The 14,197-nt window shown below is 53.1% G+C and overlaps 1 protein-coding gene across 1 annotated transcript in view; it reads left to right on the plus strand.

Moving 5' to 3' along the window:
• Window positions 1-5,381: 5,381 nt before the first annotated feature.
• TPO (thyroid peroxidase) overlaps window positions 5,382-14,197 on the plus strand; it is a 34,510-nt gene continuing 25,694 nt past the window's right edge. The window contains exons 1-2 of the mRNA XM_024118961.1: window positions 5,382-5,475; window positions 10,699-10,783. Coding sequence (XP_023974729.1) covers window positions 5,382-5,475; window positions 10,699-10,783 — 179 coding nt within the window. The remainder of the gene's footprint in view (window positions 5,476-10,698; window positions 10,784-14,197) is intronic.

Genomic DNA, 14,197 nt, shown 5'->3' on the forward strand with positions numbered 1-14,197 from the left:
TCCCTGCTTGCCGCAGCACGTCGTCTCTGTGGATTCTCTGAATTAGGTGATTATCATTGCTGACCAGGAAAGCTGCCTCCTTTTGCCACAAGAAAACGCAACCTGAAACGCGGGGCTTCTGGCTGGAGAGCGCTTTTCAGCCTGGACGCCGTGGACTTTAATTTCCATCCTTCATACAGCACTTGACCTCCTGTCCTTGTTAGCAAGCTTCTTACATCCAGAGAACTCATTTTTGCAAAGTTATTAAAGATCGGTAGGGGGACTCCTGGGTTACCGAAAGCACGTACAGTTGTACTGAAAACCAGAAATATGTGTGACTTGCTTTGCACGTGTCTGAGAAGAAGGGCTCCATTGCAAGGTGCGGACCCGCCCAGCGGGCAAGTGAGACTGAAAAGTTGCTTCACGTTTCAATGGACTGATGATGCGTTCGCTGTAGGCGTGAGTTTGTTCAGGATTTTTATCGGCAAGGATCAAATATTCACACAGACTCCCTTCGCGTCTTGGCCAGTCAGTCACTAATGACTAAACCTAAAGGAGAACTTTTTAAAAAATTCCTCTTCTCTTTAACAAAAATATAAATAGAGAGACTGCTTTCGAATCCTGTGTCCCTGTGGCAACAACCGGGAACAACAGAAGTAAGAGGAAACCCTCTGGCAGTGTTCCTGGCCCTCCCCGCCCTCGGGCCTGGCGGTGCTGCCGCTCGGCCCCTGGGCCCTGCGCTGTGGGCGTCTCTCCTCGACCTGGACAGAGCGTCCTCCTCCTCGTCCGAAAGGCAGAGAGCTTCGGTCCAGGGGCCCCTGCATGCAGGAAGCGGGGCTGTGAGAGCGCAGAGGCCTCCAGCATCGGGGCCCCGAGTCGGCCCAGCAAGGCCACCTCTGGGGACGACTCACACCGATGTCCCCAGAGGAGAAGAGACCCTGCCGGCCGCGCCCGTCCCCCGCTCTCCGTGCCCCGCTGGCGCCCAGGAAGAGCCCGCACCTCCGGCGGGGCCTGGGATCTGCCGGCCGAGGGCTCGGCTGCCACCGCCGCCTCTAACCCGGCCGCCGGGCTCCACCCGGGGACTCGTCTCTGCAGTGACGGGCTCCGAGCACTGTCTCTCAGGGTAGATTCCAGTTTCCTCCGGGGGCCGGGGGAGGGTCGGGGCTGGCAGGAGTGGGGACCCCACGGCAACCTCTGCCCGGAGGCCCTGCCGAGCTAGCAACCCAGAGGACGCAGCGCAGCGGGCAGGCGGGAGGGCCCTCGGGTGCTCGAATCACAGAGCCTGGGGTCGGGGCGAGGCCCCCAGCCGCCTCGGCCGAGTCTGCACCTGTGGCCCCATCAGCTAAGTGGGCACTGAGTGCTTTTCCCAATCAGAGCCCTGGGCGTGGCCCACTGGTGTCCCCAGGCCGGCTCCGCCCACGTGAGCCCGGGAGGCTCGCGTGACCCGGGCAGGGCCACGCCGGCATCCCCCGGGAGGCCACCATCCCCGTGGGCGGGAGGGTCCACGCCCTTCCCCGGCACAAACCGCGTCCAAGAGTCACACGTGAACTGGAAGTGGAAGGCAAGGGGCCCGCGGACGCACATCTCTTCACACGGAGTCCGTGTGGGCAGGCCAGCCACGCGTGGTCCCTGGATCCCGGCTGCCTCTCGCACGCTGCCGTGAGGGCGCATCCTCTCCTCGGCGGGTACGGACGTGTGAACAGCAGCTCTGCTCCCTCCCGTGCTGGCGGCGAGAGGAGTGGGCTCCCGCCGGGGGGCCCAGCGGCAGGGCGACTCGCTGCGTCTCACTGCAGCCTGGATGGGCGGCCTCGTGTCCCCCAGAGTTCACAGCCAAAACCCTGACCCCCAGAACCTCCGGATGTGTGTGCAGATAGGGTCTTTAAAGAGGTAATTTGGGTAAAGTGAGCTCTTCAGAAGGGGCCCCAGCCCAGGAGGACAGGTGTCCCTGTAGGAAGAGGCGGTCAGGACACAGACACGCAGACGCACAGAGGAGGGCAGTGAGGACACGGGGGAGACGCCGTCTCCAGCCCACGGGACACGACCAGCGCCCTGGGGTCCGGGGAGGAGGAGAGGCCGCGTCTCACTCTGGACACGATGTTTCCAAAGGAGGCGGATCACGTGACCCCGTCTTCATTGTAAGGCCGTGGACACAGAGGGAAATCCAGATGTGTTTAGCTGTCACCTCCGCCCACGTCATATGTGTTAAGCGGACGACACAGAAGCATCCACTTCTCCAGGTGCAGAGGTGGAGAGTCACACACAGCGTGGAGGGGACCCAGGTCCCGGGGAGACGGATGGTAGGCAACACAGTTGTTAATGTAGGACAGACCCTCCCGAAGCTTCAGGACACGCGTCCCGGGGCTTTCATTTCTGTGCACGTGAACATGGGCGAATCATATGCACCGTGACTTTAAAGATACCTGTAGAACGACGGTCCCATCAACAAATTCCAACAGTCCTCGTGACCGACTGGGACATGTGCGTATGTGGTGAGGGGCTGTCAGGTCTCACTGCCTGAAGCTGGAGAACATTTTCTCAGAACATTGAAAAGGGCACACGCTCTGGACCCTTCAAAGGCAGCTGGAAATGCAATGAATACCTCTCAAAAGTGCACCCCTGAGCTGGTTTTGCCAGACTGACCAAGCAGATAGGTTTCCTTGTGTAATTGTTACTTTAACAAAAGCCAAAATGTTTTCTTTATTTCTTTTTAAAAAGGGCACAATTGCTTTTTAAAAATCTCCCCAAAGATTCCCTTTCCTAGATTGTCTTTAAGCAGTTAGTTAAATGATACAGGTATTTCAGGAGAGTCGTATAGTTTTTTGTTTATAACTCACCAAATATCAGTGTTCTTAATGCACAATATAAAGCTGAGGTCGTCAGAACATTTCATGAACCAGAAAAGCGAACTACCGACTTAACACCCACTAACATTTCTATCATCCCTTGTAGTGATTTAAATTCACTAAAGAAAGAATAATGACGCGCCCTTCTTATGCCTCTTTTCTGGAGGGATAGGACCTTTGTTGGGGCCCCGCCACTTCGGGACCGGGCTGGGGGGGTGAATAGCAACAGCCTCAGGGCTCCGGCAAGGGCGAGGCGTCAAGGCCCGGGATTCCACCTCAGTCTAATGTTTTTTGCTCAGCCCTGTGCTATCCTGACCCCTCGTGTGAGGACGCGGGGTGGGGACACCGGTGAGCTGGAACCTCTAGAAGGCTCAGCGGGACGTGGCTGCTTCAGCCCCCCGGGGCACCACGCAAGCTCCAGGCTCTGGCGCGAGGCACGGAACACCTTGGGCCCAGTCGTGGAGGGTGGCTTCAGCACAAGGACCCGCTGTCCCTGGGGGCGGCCAGCCGGCACGAGACGCCCGTGGACACGGCTACGTCAGGGCGCCGGCGTCTGAGGCTGTGTGCACAAGGCCGCCCGTCCGAGCGTCTGCCCCGAGCCGGCCAAGAGCTCAAAGGAGCATCCGGTCTCCACTGGGATCGTCCTCACGTCCAGGGCCCTAAACACAGGCCGACGCCAGCTGGTGTCCCAGTACAGGGACTCCTCTGGGTCCCTGTGTTCTCCCTGAACCATCCCGTGTGTCACATCCGGCTGCCTCGTCTATGTTCACGACCCTCTTCAGGCAAATTCCACCCAAAGGTCCAAAAGTGTGCTTCCAAATGCTGCCAGCTGGCTGCCTGTGCACAGCTCCAACGCCTCAAATCCAATGTCCAAACCCGAACGGTTACCCCTGCTTCTCTCAGCCGGCTCCCCTCCTTCCCTGGCTTCCCCAGAGTCAGACGCGGGATCTCCACGACTTCAGGCCAGCAACTCAGCCCGGCGGGGCCCCGGCTCTGCCCGCTCCCTGCTCCCAGGGAGGCAAGTCACCAAGTCCCTGCTTTGCTGTGAAGGGGCCTTGGAGTCTGGCCCTTCCTCTCACTGTCTCAGCCTGTTGCCACCATTTCAGGGAGAAATTACCGCAACCGTTGACGATCCCCCACCTGCTTTTCTAACTCATTTACTGGGTGACTTTCAGACCGACCTCTCCTATGCTAATCGTGGCATTCTAATGCTTCAAATATGTCCTGATGTCCCGGTGCTTTGCCTGCGTGTCCGCATCTAACCTCAGCTTTCACGGAGGCAGCATCCCCGAGTTTGAATAAGGCACCAAGAAGAGAGGGGAAAAGAGCAGGAAGATGATTTTCATGTAGAAGAAACCCAAGACTCAGACGCCAAGTGGAGAGGTTCAGAGACCCCACACTCTCTACAAACCAGGAGAGTGCTTCTTGGTTTCTTCTTTCCCGACACATACGCATCCTTTCCCTTTCTTCCTCACTCCAGGGCCAGAGGCGCAACCTCACATGGACCCAGGTGAGGCCACACCTGGCCAGCACACGGCCTTCTGTGCAAACACAGAGGTAAACGTTCAGCCAACCCAGGAACGGGAGCGGGTCCAGCCCGGTGACGTGGGCGGGAAGTGGAGCCTGGAGCCTCTTTATAGGCGGGAGGCCAGGCCCTGGGCAGCCGGGCACGTCCAGGGTCACCTGTCCTGCACACCTACGTCCTGGCTGAGCGGAGGAGAGGGTCTGGCTGTGAAACTGTTTGGCTTTCCTTTTTCTGAGAGAAATCCATCACTGAAACTCGGAAAGCAGTTCGAGGGAGGCTGTCATGTGGGCTCAGGGCACATCTGGGAGCCCGTCTGAGCAGAGCCGCGGGGCTGACAACTGTTAGGTCTCCTGTGACCTCAGCGCCGAGAGCGCGGCCGGCAGGCGCGGCCAGGTCGGTTCACAGGTCAGCAGGCCCTGACACGTGCTCCACGCAGGATGCCCTGTCAGCCCCGCCCCGTTTAACAGAGTTCGTGGCCCCAAAATAGCAGCAGAACATCCGAGGCTAGGAAAAGAAAAATTGGGACGATAGCAATGATTGATTGGGAATTTTTGCTTTGTCTTAACAGCTCCGTAATTCTGAAATCAGTTTATAAGCAGGAAAAAGAATGTTGTAGGAAATCCCACATGCATTTAGAAATTTTATTTACCTCTTTTCTAAAGGCTGAATTCCTCGTGTTATTCATTTTTTTTTATTCTACAGAGATGTGTTATGGGAAATAGATTTGTCTTATTCCCTGTCATTATTCCCAGAAGCTTTACAGCATTAGGCATCCCCATGAATTAAAACAGGTTGTCACCGAGCTATTCCGGTGACCACAGCTGCCCAAGAGCAGGGATCTGTTTTCAAATAGTTGGGCGGGCAAGGCCTGTCCACACCACAGACAGGCGGGTCAGAACCTCCCAGAGCTCAGACCCAAGCTCCTGAGAGCAGCCGCCTCGCGGGGACTCGTGCGGGGAGAGTCGCCGACAGGCACTCTACCTGAGGAGTCGACCGTGCCCTTGACCGCCTGGCGCTCTCAGTTCCTCTTCAGGATGGGAGCCCGGGCCGTCGTGGGCACCACGCTGGCCGTGGCCTGTGCCGGCGCTGTCTTCTCGTTCATGCTGAGACACAAGGACCGCTTTTGGGGTGAGTAACAACAAATTACGGTCTTCTGAAATCATAAAGCTGTTGCTCCCAGAGACCAGAACAGCAAGCATCGTGGGTTCTCCAGAATCAGGTAAGACCTCTTCAGTGCTTCTTTCACTTTCCAAGAAAAGAACAATAATTCTTGAGTCTAGAAGGATTAGAATACAATTCTTTCTGAAAAGTAACTGATTTTCCTATGATTACACAATAGAAAATTTCCATTTTTACCTACTCATATATTTGAAAAACATTTCTTTGGGAGTAGCTGTTTGTCCCTGTATCACAAAATCATTTTTCATTAACTCACTTCTGTGCTGTATTTTCTGGAATCAGGGTGCCACAAGGTCAAATTCAGTTAAGAACGGTATAGCTATGCCGTGGTTGAAATCATCACAGCGCTCAAACTCTGCTTCTGTTTTGAAAAACAAGGAGAAAAAGGTCCCAAACACGGAGAAGGGATGTGACTGGAGCAGGGTGTCGGAGGGCCTTTCGAGGATGCTCTCTGATCACCGGCCTCTGCAACACGGGCCCCCCGGGCAGGCTCGCCCCCCTGGGCTCTTCGGGGCTGGACGTTCTGCTCCGCTGGCCTCTCCCCCGAGCTCCGGGCCCCTTGATCGCCCTCCAGGCCTGATGAGCGGCCTGAGTCCACGCAGCCACGTCCACTCCAGGGTGTGTCTCCCGCTGAGAGCCACGGAGTCTCCAGTTTCCATGAACACGGGGGCCTCGGGGCCACGCGAACAGTTGCACCAAAGTCCTTTGCAGACCCATATGCTCCTTAAGAAAATGGCCTGGCCGTCGAGGCCGTGAGGAGGCCGGGGTCAGGCTCTGTCCCCACCCACTACTGACTGGGCCACTTTCCTGTCTGTAAAATGGAGAAAACTGGAAGATTCTCCACCACAGTTCTATTTGTGAGTATCACTGAGATGCTCTGTCTAAAGTACTGAGTGCATCGTGCCTGGACAATACGAACTAGAAAAAAGCAAAAACCGATTCCATCTTAAATATCCTCAAGCAATGTGGTCCCCCTCCTCCCAGCCCAGTAAACCCATCACAGCAAATGGGTGCAGCAAATGCTTTGTGAATTAGTCATTGCATTTCATATTTACTACAGCCCGAGTTCTCCAAAACCATAGTGACAAAGTTGTCATGAGTAAGAGCCATTCAACAGAATATAAATATATCTGCACACTAGAGTTTTTAGTTTTAGAAATCATATACTTTTTAAAAATCGGGAAAGGTGTATCTACAGCTTTGCTAGAGCGACTTTTTATTGTTTCCCCATCTCTAAGAGGTTTTTTTTTTCCCTCAGACTTTCAGTATATATATAAATAATGCACAATATAGCATCTGATAAAAATGCTGCAATTTGGAGCCTAATTTATTGTTCATTAGACTATTTGGAAGCTGGCTAATTACTTGTTTACTTTGTAAATTAATTATTTAGAAAATATCCTTAGCCGTGTACAGTGTTTCACTTTTACAGCCTTCCATACAATGATTTTTTTTCCCAGTTGACAAGCCAATGGTCATTCTAAACAAAATAACTGCGCACTGGTTAACTTTCTTTTTTACTTATTTATTCATTTATAATTGAAGAATAGCTGATTTACAATATCGTGTCAGCTTCAGGTACAGCAAAGTGATTTAGTTATACATATACACTTTTTCAGATTCTTTCCCCTTACAGTTTGTTACAAAATATTGAGTATAGTTCCCTGTGTTACATACAGCAGGTCTTTGTTGGTTATCTATTTTGTATATAGAAGTGTCGAACTTTCTTTGGAACATAACTTCTATCAGTCACATTTCTCCGTAGCCAAACTTTCAATGACGATCCCACCAGACCTTTCGTCTGGGTTTGGGTTTATATCACTTGTGTCCACAGACTTTGTGACACGAGCTGTCGGATCGCGCCCCACCCTGCCCCCCGCCTGTTCAGAACCAGCCGGGGGCGCTGGCATGACGACCAGGTCCGGGCTGGACCGCAGACGTCCATCTCCACCTGCCAGTGGGGAGCCCCTCGGGGTGGGGTGTCTTCTCTGTGGGCTGCTCCTGCCCGTGGGGTCCAGTCACCCGTTCACAGCTTAGAAAGTAGAGGCCCCAAGGGTCTCAGAGACGGCGGAGCCGTGGCCACGCTCACCGTCTCCTCCCAGGTCTGCGCGTGGAAACAACACACGTTTGAATCTGGCTGATAAACACTCAGGAACAACTATCCTTAGGTGTCCCATCCGTTTGGGAACTGTAGGCAGGTCTGCACAGCAGGAGTTTAAGTCCTCTCTCAAAAACTCCGAATAGAGCGTTTATCATGGAAAGCACGTGATTTCATCACCACACAGACTGGGGTTCGTTTCTTGCGTTGTGCAAAGTCAAGATTTAAGTGCAATCATCTGTGTGGCAAATGTTCCAACAAGTCATAGCTGTTACAAGAGAATCAGATGCAAACGAACAAGAGGCAGCAGAGGCGTTGCTGCAGAGGGGGGATTTGGGAAGTCAGCCTGATGAGTGAATCTGTTTAACAAGGAAAGCTGGCAGACTTCTTCCAGTTCATTGGGTTTCAGCAAACAGGTCATTAAAGTCAGGACTAAACACAGAGCTCAGAGCAAAGCCACGTCCTCGGCGTTAGTCGAGAGCACCGCTCAGAGAGGAAGAGTCCAGCACTCTTGCCTTGTGTTTATAGTAATCACTCTTTGGAGGTAAGTGACTTCCTTCCTCCTGGCCTGTAGTGTTTTCTTGCATAACGGTTCCACATGAGATGACCACGTACGGAGGGGACCTTCCAGGGGCAGCGCACCCCCTCGGGCGGTACCCAACTTCAGAAGGCTGATGTCTCCAGATCAGACGAATCAGGAAACTCCCTCGAATTTAGTTTTCAGATCTGAAAAGAAGAGGTTAGGTTCCAGATCTCCCAGTCTGTGATGCTACGGTCGGATGCTGCGTCTCTGGACGCCACCCTGTGCCCCTGTGGCTGCTCAACAGGAGCTGAAGGAGGTGATTGAAGAGCCAGGAAGGGAGATGAGCCCGACACCCCACACGGTGAGGAGGAGACGAAACGGGTCACATCTGCCCGCTTCCGGCAGAGACTGGAGGCAATGCAAGATGAGAACTACACTTTTACGGGGAATTTTCAGCAGAAAAATATATTTCTTATGCAATATCTGAAGAGATAATAATCTGCAAGCCTGTAACACTATCTTTAGGAACTCGGTAAACTATTTCATAGTAAGAAAAGATACTGGAGAATAAGTCAAATATGATCGATTACGCTTAAATGACAATGTTAATATCGTCGAGAAAAGGATCTCTCTAGCAACTGTTAATTCCAAAGATAGTGGTGACAGATAAACATTTTTCTTTTTACTGAATCCGTTCTCAAATAACTGCCAAGTGCCTGCGAAGAGCCGGCAGTTGATCTCATTGCAGGAGACCTAAGAGGCGGGGGGTCAGTGCGTTCGGCCAACGCAGGGCCAGGCTGACCTCAGAAACGAAAATGTGGACGGAGGGTTTGGATGGGAACGAAAGGAAATACATGAAGGTCACAGGGCCTTAAACCCCAAGCTTTCGTGGGGCTCCCAGTCCTGAGAGCTGAGTGAAATCCCCTCCAGCCCCAGGGCAGGGGTCCCTGAAAAGCCTGGCCTCTCCTGCGGGCTCTGCAGCCCCAGGCTGGTGGCTCTGCTGGGGTCCCCCTGACTCCCCTGCTCTGCCCCCTTCCTGTGCCGCACGCCCGCCGTGTGCTTCAGGCCCCACGGCAGGAACCCATGGCCGAGCTGAGGCCGCTTCCGCCCCATGCGCCCCCCACCAGCCCGGGGTTGGAGGGGCAGAGGAGGCACCGAGAAAGGACGAGAGGGAGTCACGCTGTGGAACGTGCGCTGATGGCTAGGGAAGGGCACTGAGGGGCTGGAGGCGAAACCCGGCCGTCCTCCAAGGCGCCTTTGCGGGTCCACCCGGGCCGAGACCCCACGCTGGGCTCCTGGATGCAGGATGGACTCTGACAAGGTCTCCGCCTCCCAGGAACCTGCCGTCTGAATCCCCCGAACTTTTCTTACAGTTTCGAGTCCCTTTACTTCTTCTTGCCACAAAATCTTCCGTTAAATTTTAGGACAAAAGCTATCCGGTAACTTAATCCTCCTAAATTTGCTCAGGAATGTAATATATTTTCTGGAATATGCTATGCCTACGTAATTCTAAAGATATGGAAATTTACCATTTTAAAAATAGCTTTCTTTCTATTTAGATGTGTAACGTTCAAGAACATTCTGATATTCTATTTATTCTTAGAAATGAATGCATTTCCTTTGATGAAGTATTGATTATGCAAAAGGTAATTTAGTAACGGAAGTTACTTGCGTGCATTATTGGAAGGAGTCGCCTACTTTATAACGTTCATTTGGAACCTCACGTTTTAACCCCAAGATGGAATCTTAAATTATTGCCTTCATCCATTTGGGATGCGATCACGGAACCATGGACTGGGGGGCTTATAAACAATAGACCTCTGCTTCTCACGCTCTGGAGGCCGGAAGTCCCAGATCAAGGCTCCAGCACCTTCAGATTCTGGCGAGGACCCTCCTCCTGGTTCACCGACGGGGTCTTCTCACTGTGTCCTCGCCTGGAGGAAGGGGTGGGAGCTCATGGGTCCCTTATACGAGGGCAGGTACCCCATCCTGGGGGCTCCATCCTCACGACCTCATCACCTCCCAAAGCCCCTCCTCCTGACGCTGTTCCACCGAGTGCCAGGATGTCAACATACGAATTTCGGAGAAACACAAACATTCATACCACAGAACTTGTTAAACGTGCCAAGCATTAAACACGAAAATAAAAAATAAGGGTCTTTTCACTGCAAACTGCTGGTGTATTGGAGTCGTTTATCTTCTCTTAAATGCACAAGTTAAAATAGGCAACTATTATTATAAACTTTCCATACCACTGGTTTAGGTAACTAAAACGCTCAGAAAAGAAGTTATTCCGAAGCCCTGGAGGTGGCTAGGGCAACTGAGAAGCAGGAATGGCCGGGCTGCCCGCGCAAGGGTGGTGCCGGGCCCCTCCCCGCCCCATCCCCAGGGTCTCTGCCAGCGAGGAACCAACACTCACTTAAGATGGGGAAACGGACCCAGGACCCCAGGGGGGAGGGGCCCAGACGCCGCGTGGTTGTCACTACATCCAGCTGCACGTGGCGGAGAGTTTGCGAACTTTGCGTTTGACGGTGTGATGCTTCGTTCGTAGGAGAGACGGAGGAGTGTCGAGTCAGGGGCATCGTGGAGGCGAGCAAGCTGCTGGTGGACGAGGCCGTCTACTCCACGATGAGAAGGTACCGTCCCGGGAGTGGGAAGGAGGTGCGCAGGCCCCTGGGGCTTAGCGGATTTGCCCAGCGTGTTCGTCACAGTTTCCTCCACCTACGAATTAGGGGCTGAGACTCACGTGCGCTTATTCTCGCTTCTGGGGTCACATGCAAACAACCGAGAGGACCCGTATTCAAATCCTCTCTCTAGCAAAACAGAGCAAAGGGCAGTGATGCAGCCAGGGTTCAATATATCCTGGTTCAAAAGACAGATGAGGGAGCCTGGCTCCTGCAGAACTGGCCTCAGACCCAGCGGGCAGGAGGGGTCCAGACACACGGCCCCAGCGTCCGGGCTCTGACGCATCTGTAACCTTACCTAGGAATTAAATCTGCCCCCCATTCCTTTTAAATCATTAAGAAACACTTTCATTTTAAATATAAAAGTGACATCAATATTAAGAATATTATAGTCTCAATTAGGTGTTTGTAAAGCAAACACGACAAACACAAGAATCTAAAAAGCAGGTTTGATCTTCACAAGTGTGTTATTTTGCTGGAAGCTGACTAAGGTCTCAAGATACAAAATATCACAAGGCAGAGGTTGGTTTATTTCAAATTTCTATTATTCCCACCAGAAAAAGTCCCTGTTGTCCATATTGGCTGCAACTAAGTTTTGCTTATTTTATAAAAACGTGAATCAAAGGGGAAAGAAGAAATCTTCTCTTGAAGTCTGACTGTTAGTGTGTCCACGACTGTAGAAAAGGGGAAGAGCTACGACAACCCCCACGGAGAGAAGGCACTGAGCCTCCCTGGACCCCCCTGCAGAGAGGGGCTGCACCTTCCTCTCCTGAGGTGACCTGCTTTCTCCGAGGGGGAACTGACCTTTTGCAAAGTCTGTGGCCTGGGGGCTTCGCTTCAAATGTAAATGTTGAAACAAAGGCTACTCGCTGACTGTGCTGAACAGCGGATTTTAGTAACAGCAGAAGAAAAACACTAGAAACCTGGAAATTAGGCTGTCCCCGCTGAGACCTGAGCAAACAGGGAGGTGAGTTCCAGGCCGGCACAGGCTCTCCTGCTGCCCTGGGGCTCCGGCCGGCCACGGCCTGGGGAAGGGCCCGGGGGCTGGTGGGCAGTGGCCCAGGAAGATCCTGTCTGTTTTCTAATACACCAGCTCTCCTGAGAAGGGGCCCTGGCTGCCTCTCTCCAGGCGGCTCTCCACGGGTGTCTACACAGCGAACAGCCTTGGGAGACAGAGCTTTGTTCACTGTCCGACGCGCGGTTAAGGACTCCTTCCAGTAAAGGTCAGGCTTCCTGCCCTCCTAGAAAGACCCGGCTTCCTCTGCAGAAGCAGAGCCCACGGGCGCTGCCGCCGTTAACAGGTCACCACAAACTCAGTGGCTACAACAACGTAATTTATTACCTTACCGTCCCGCGGGTTGAAGTCCAACACGTATCTAACGGGCCCCAAACCACGGTGTCAGCAGAACGGTGTTCCTCCTGGAACTTCAGGAACAAATCCGTTTCCTGCCTTCTCCACGTCCCAGAGGCCCCCACATGCCTTGGCTCCCGGCCCCTTCCTCCGTCTTGGAGCTGTCACATCCATCTCTCCGAGCTCCCTCCACTGTCCCCTTCCCCTGGGCCACCCTGGGCCCACCTGGATCATCCAGGACAAGATCCCCTTTTATGATCAACTGAGTAGAAACCTTGATCCCACCTGCAACTTAGCTCCCTTTGCTGTAGAAACGAACATGTTCACAGGCCTGAGGATCTGGACTTGGACGTCTCTGGGGGCATCATGTCTACCGCGGCATCCAGCGTGTGGAAACAGACGCCAACACGGGTGGACAGCCCTGAGCAACGGCCTCATTTGTCTCTGAGCCCGGAGCCTGGGCTCTCTGAACCTGGTTCCCGTGGGAGCTTGTAAGGCAAAGCTCTGCCCCTCAAAGTTCACGGCCTCACAGCACCTTTGGAAAACATGCTGGCAAATCCAGCACGCTCCCACGTGAAGTTCTCTGTCGTGTACGTTCATACGCGCACTGGCTGGCGTCTAGCGTGCCGTGTGTGTAGGATCTTCGGTTCTCAACGCCGTCTCCATCAGCCACGGGCTGTCATCCTGGCACACCGCCTTCCTCATCTGTAAAATGGGCCCGCCTAGCGTTGGTCTCCTGCGCTTTGATGAGCAGTAACTGAAGACGTGGGGTGACGTGGGTCAGTGCTCAGCCGGCACCTGCACGTCACCTCCGCTCAGTGGGCTCCGCACACGCCAGGTTGTTAGTAACAAAAGGGAACGTGTGAAGGGTCCACTTGCTCAGAGCTGGCAGAACGACTGGAGCACAACTGGGCCATTTCCCCAACACCTCAGGGCTGTGAACCAGAAGCCTAAGCGGCAGTGGTAGGGGGTGTCCTGCCCCCGAGACGGCTCTCAGGGTCGGCTTAGAGCTGGTTCTCACACGGGCTCCTGGGGCCTCGGTGGTGCAACCCTGCAGGGGCCACCAGGTGACGGCAGCTTCCTGCACAGGCCACCTGGGTCCCGCCCCTCCAGGGGTCCCCGGGCCCTGAAATGCTGGTGGGCAGGTGGGTCCCCTGTGGTGGGAGCTGCTGGAATCCCAGAGGCCGGGGACCCTCGTGAGAGGACAGAGGGCCGGGAGGGTGAGGGGCAGCCGCACGGCAGGACTCGCAGTTCTCACCGCCAGCAGCTCCGTCACCTGCTCAGCTGGCACGGACACAGCAGGGTCGCAGCCTCGGCACATCTGGTCTGGGACCAGGACAGGCTGCTGGCTCTCAGAGCCCCATCCGTCAGCTGGAACCCTCACGTCTAACTGGGTTGTTTTTTCAAGTTACATAATCAACTTATTTATCCACAGTGATATTCTCAGTGAAACATTAATTAGCACTTAAAATATCCTTAAATAACACTAAAAATCAGTATTGCACAATAAGCTAGAAAAACTAGCAACATAAAGAGTGAGACGACCTTATCTCAACAAAAATTTAAAGTATATTACACAGTGACCAAGGGCGGGAGTCCAGCTCCTGCAGGTCCAGGAATACCCGAGGGATGGACAGCGTCGGCGAGGGGAGGTTAAATAAATCAGTAACGCTCTGTATGTGCAAGCATGGTCTCTCCTTTATTTTCTCACAGTCAGATTTATATACCCTAAGTGATTACATCATCAGGTGCTTAGCTAAAACTTCAGAAGATATTTATAATAGATTGTACCTAATATTTCTGTATGTACTTAAAATAATTCTAAAGGTTCTCAAAACATCATTGTTTTTTCTTAGAGTAGATTCAATCGATACTAACAACAAAGCCAAGCTAATATGTAACAGCCATTAAAAGAAACTATGAAGGAGAAAGTTTCCTAAACTTCCCTATGTGTCCCAGAGGTCCGCATGGACAGGTTTTAACAATGTATCCCCTAAATCATGTACAATATAGTT

Source organism: Physeter macrocephalus, chromosome 12 (assembly GCF_002837175.3).
Source record: "Physeter macrocephalus isolate SW-GA chromosome 12, ASM283717v5, whole genome shotgun sequence".
Taxonomy (NCBI): Eukaryota; Metazoa; Chordata; class Mammalia; order Artiodactyla; family Physeteridae; genus Physeter; species Physeter macrocephalus.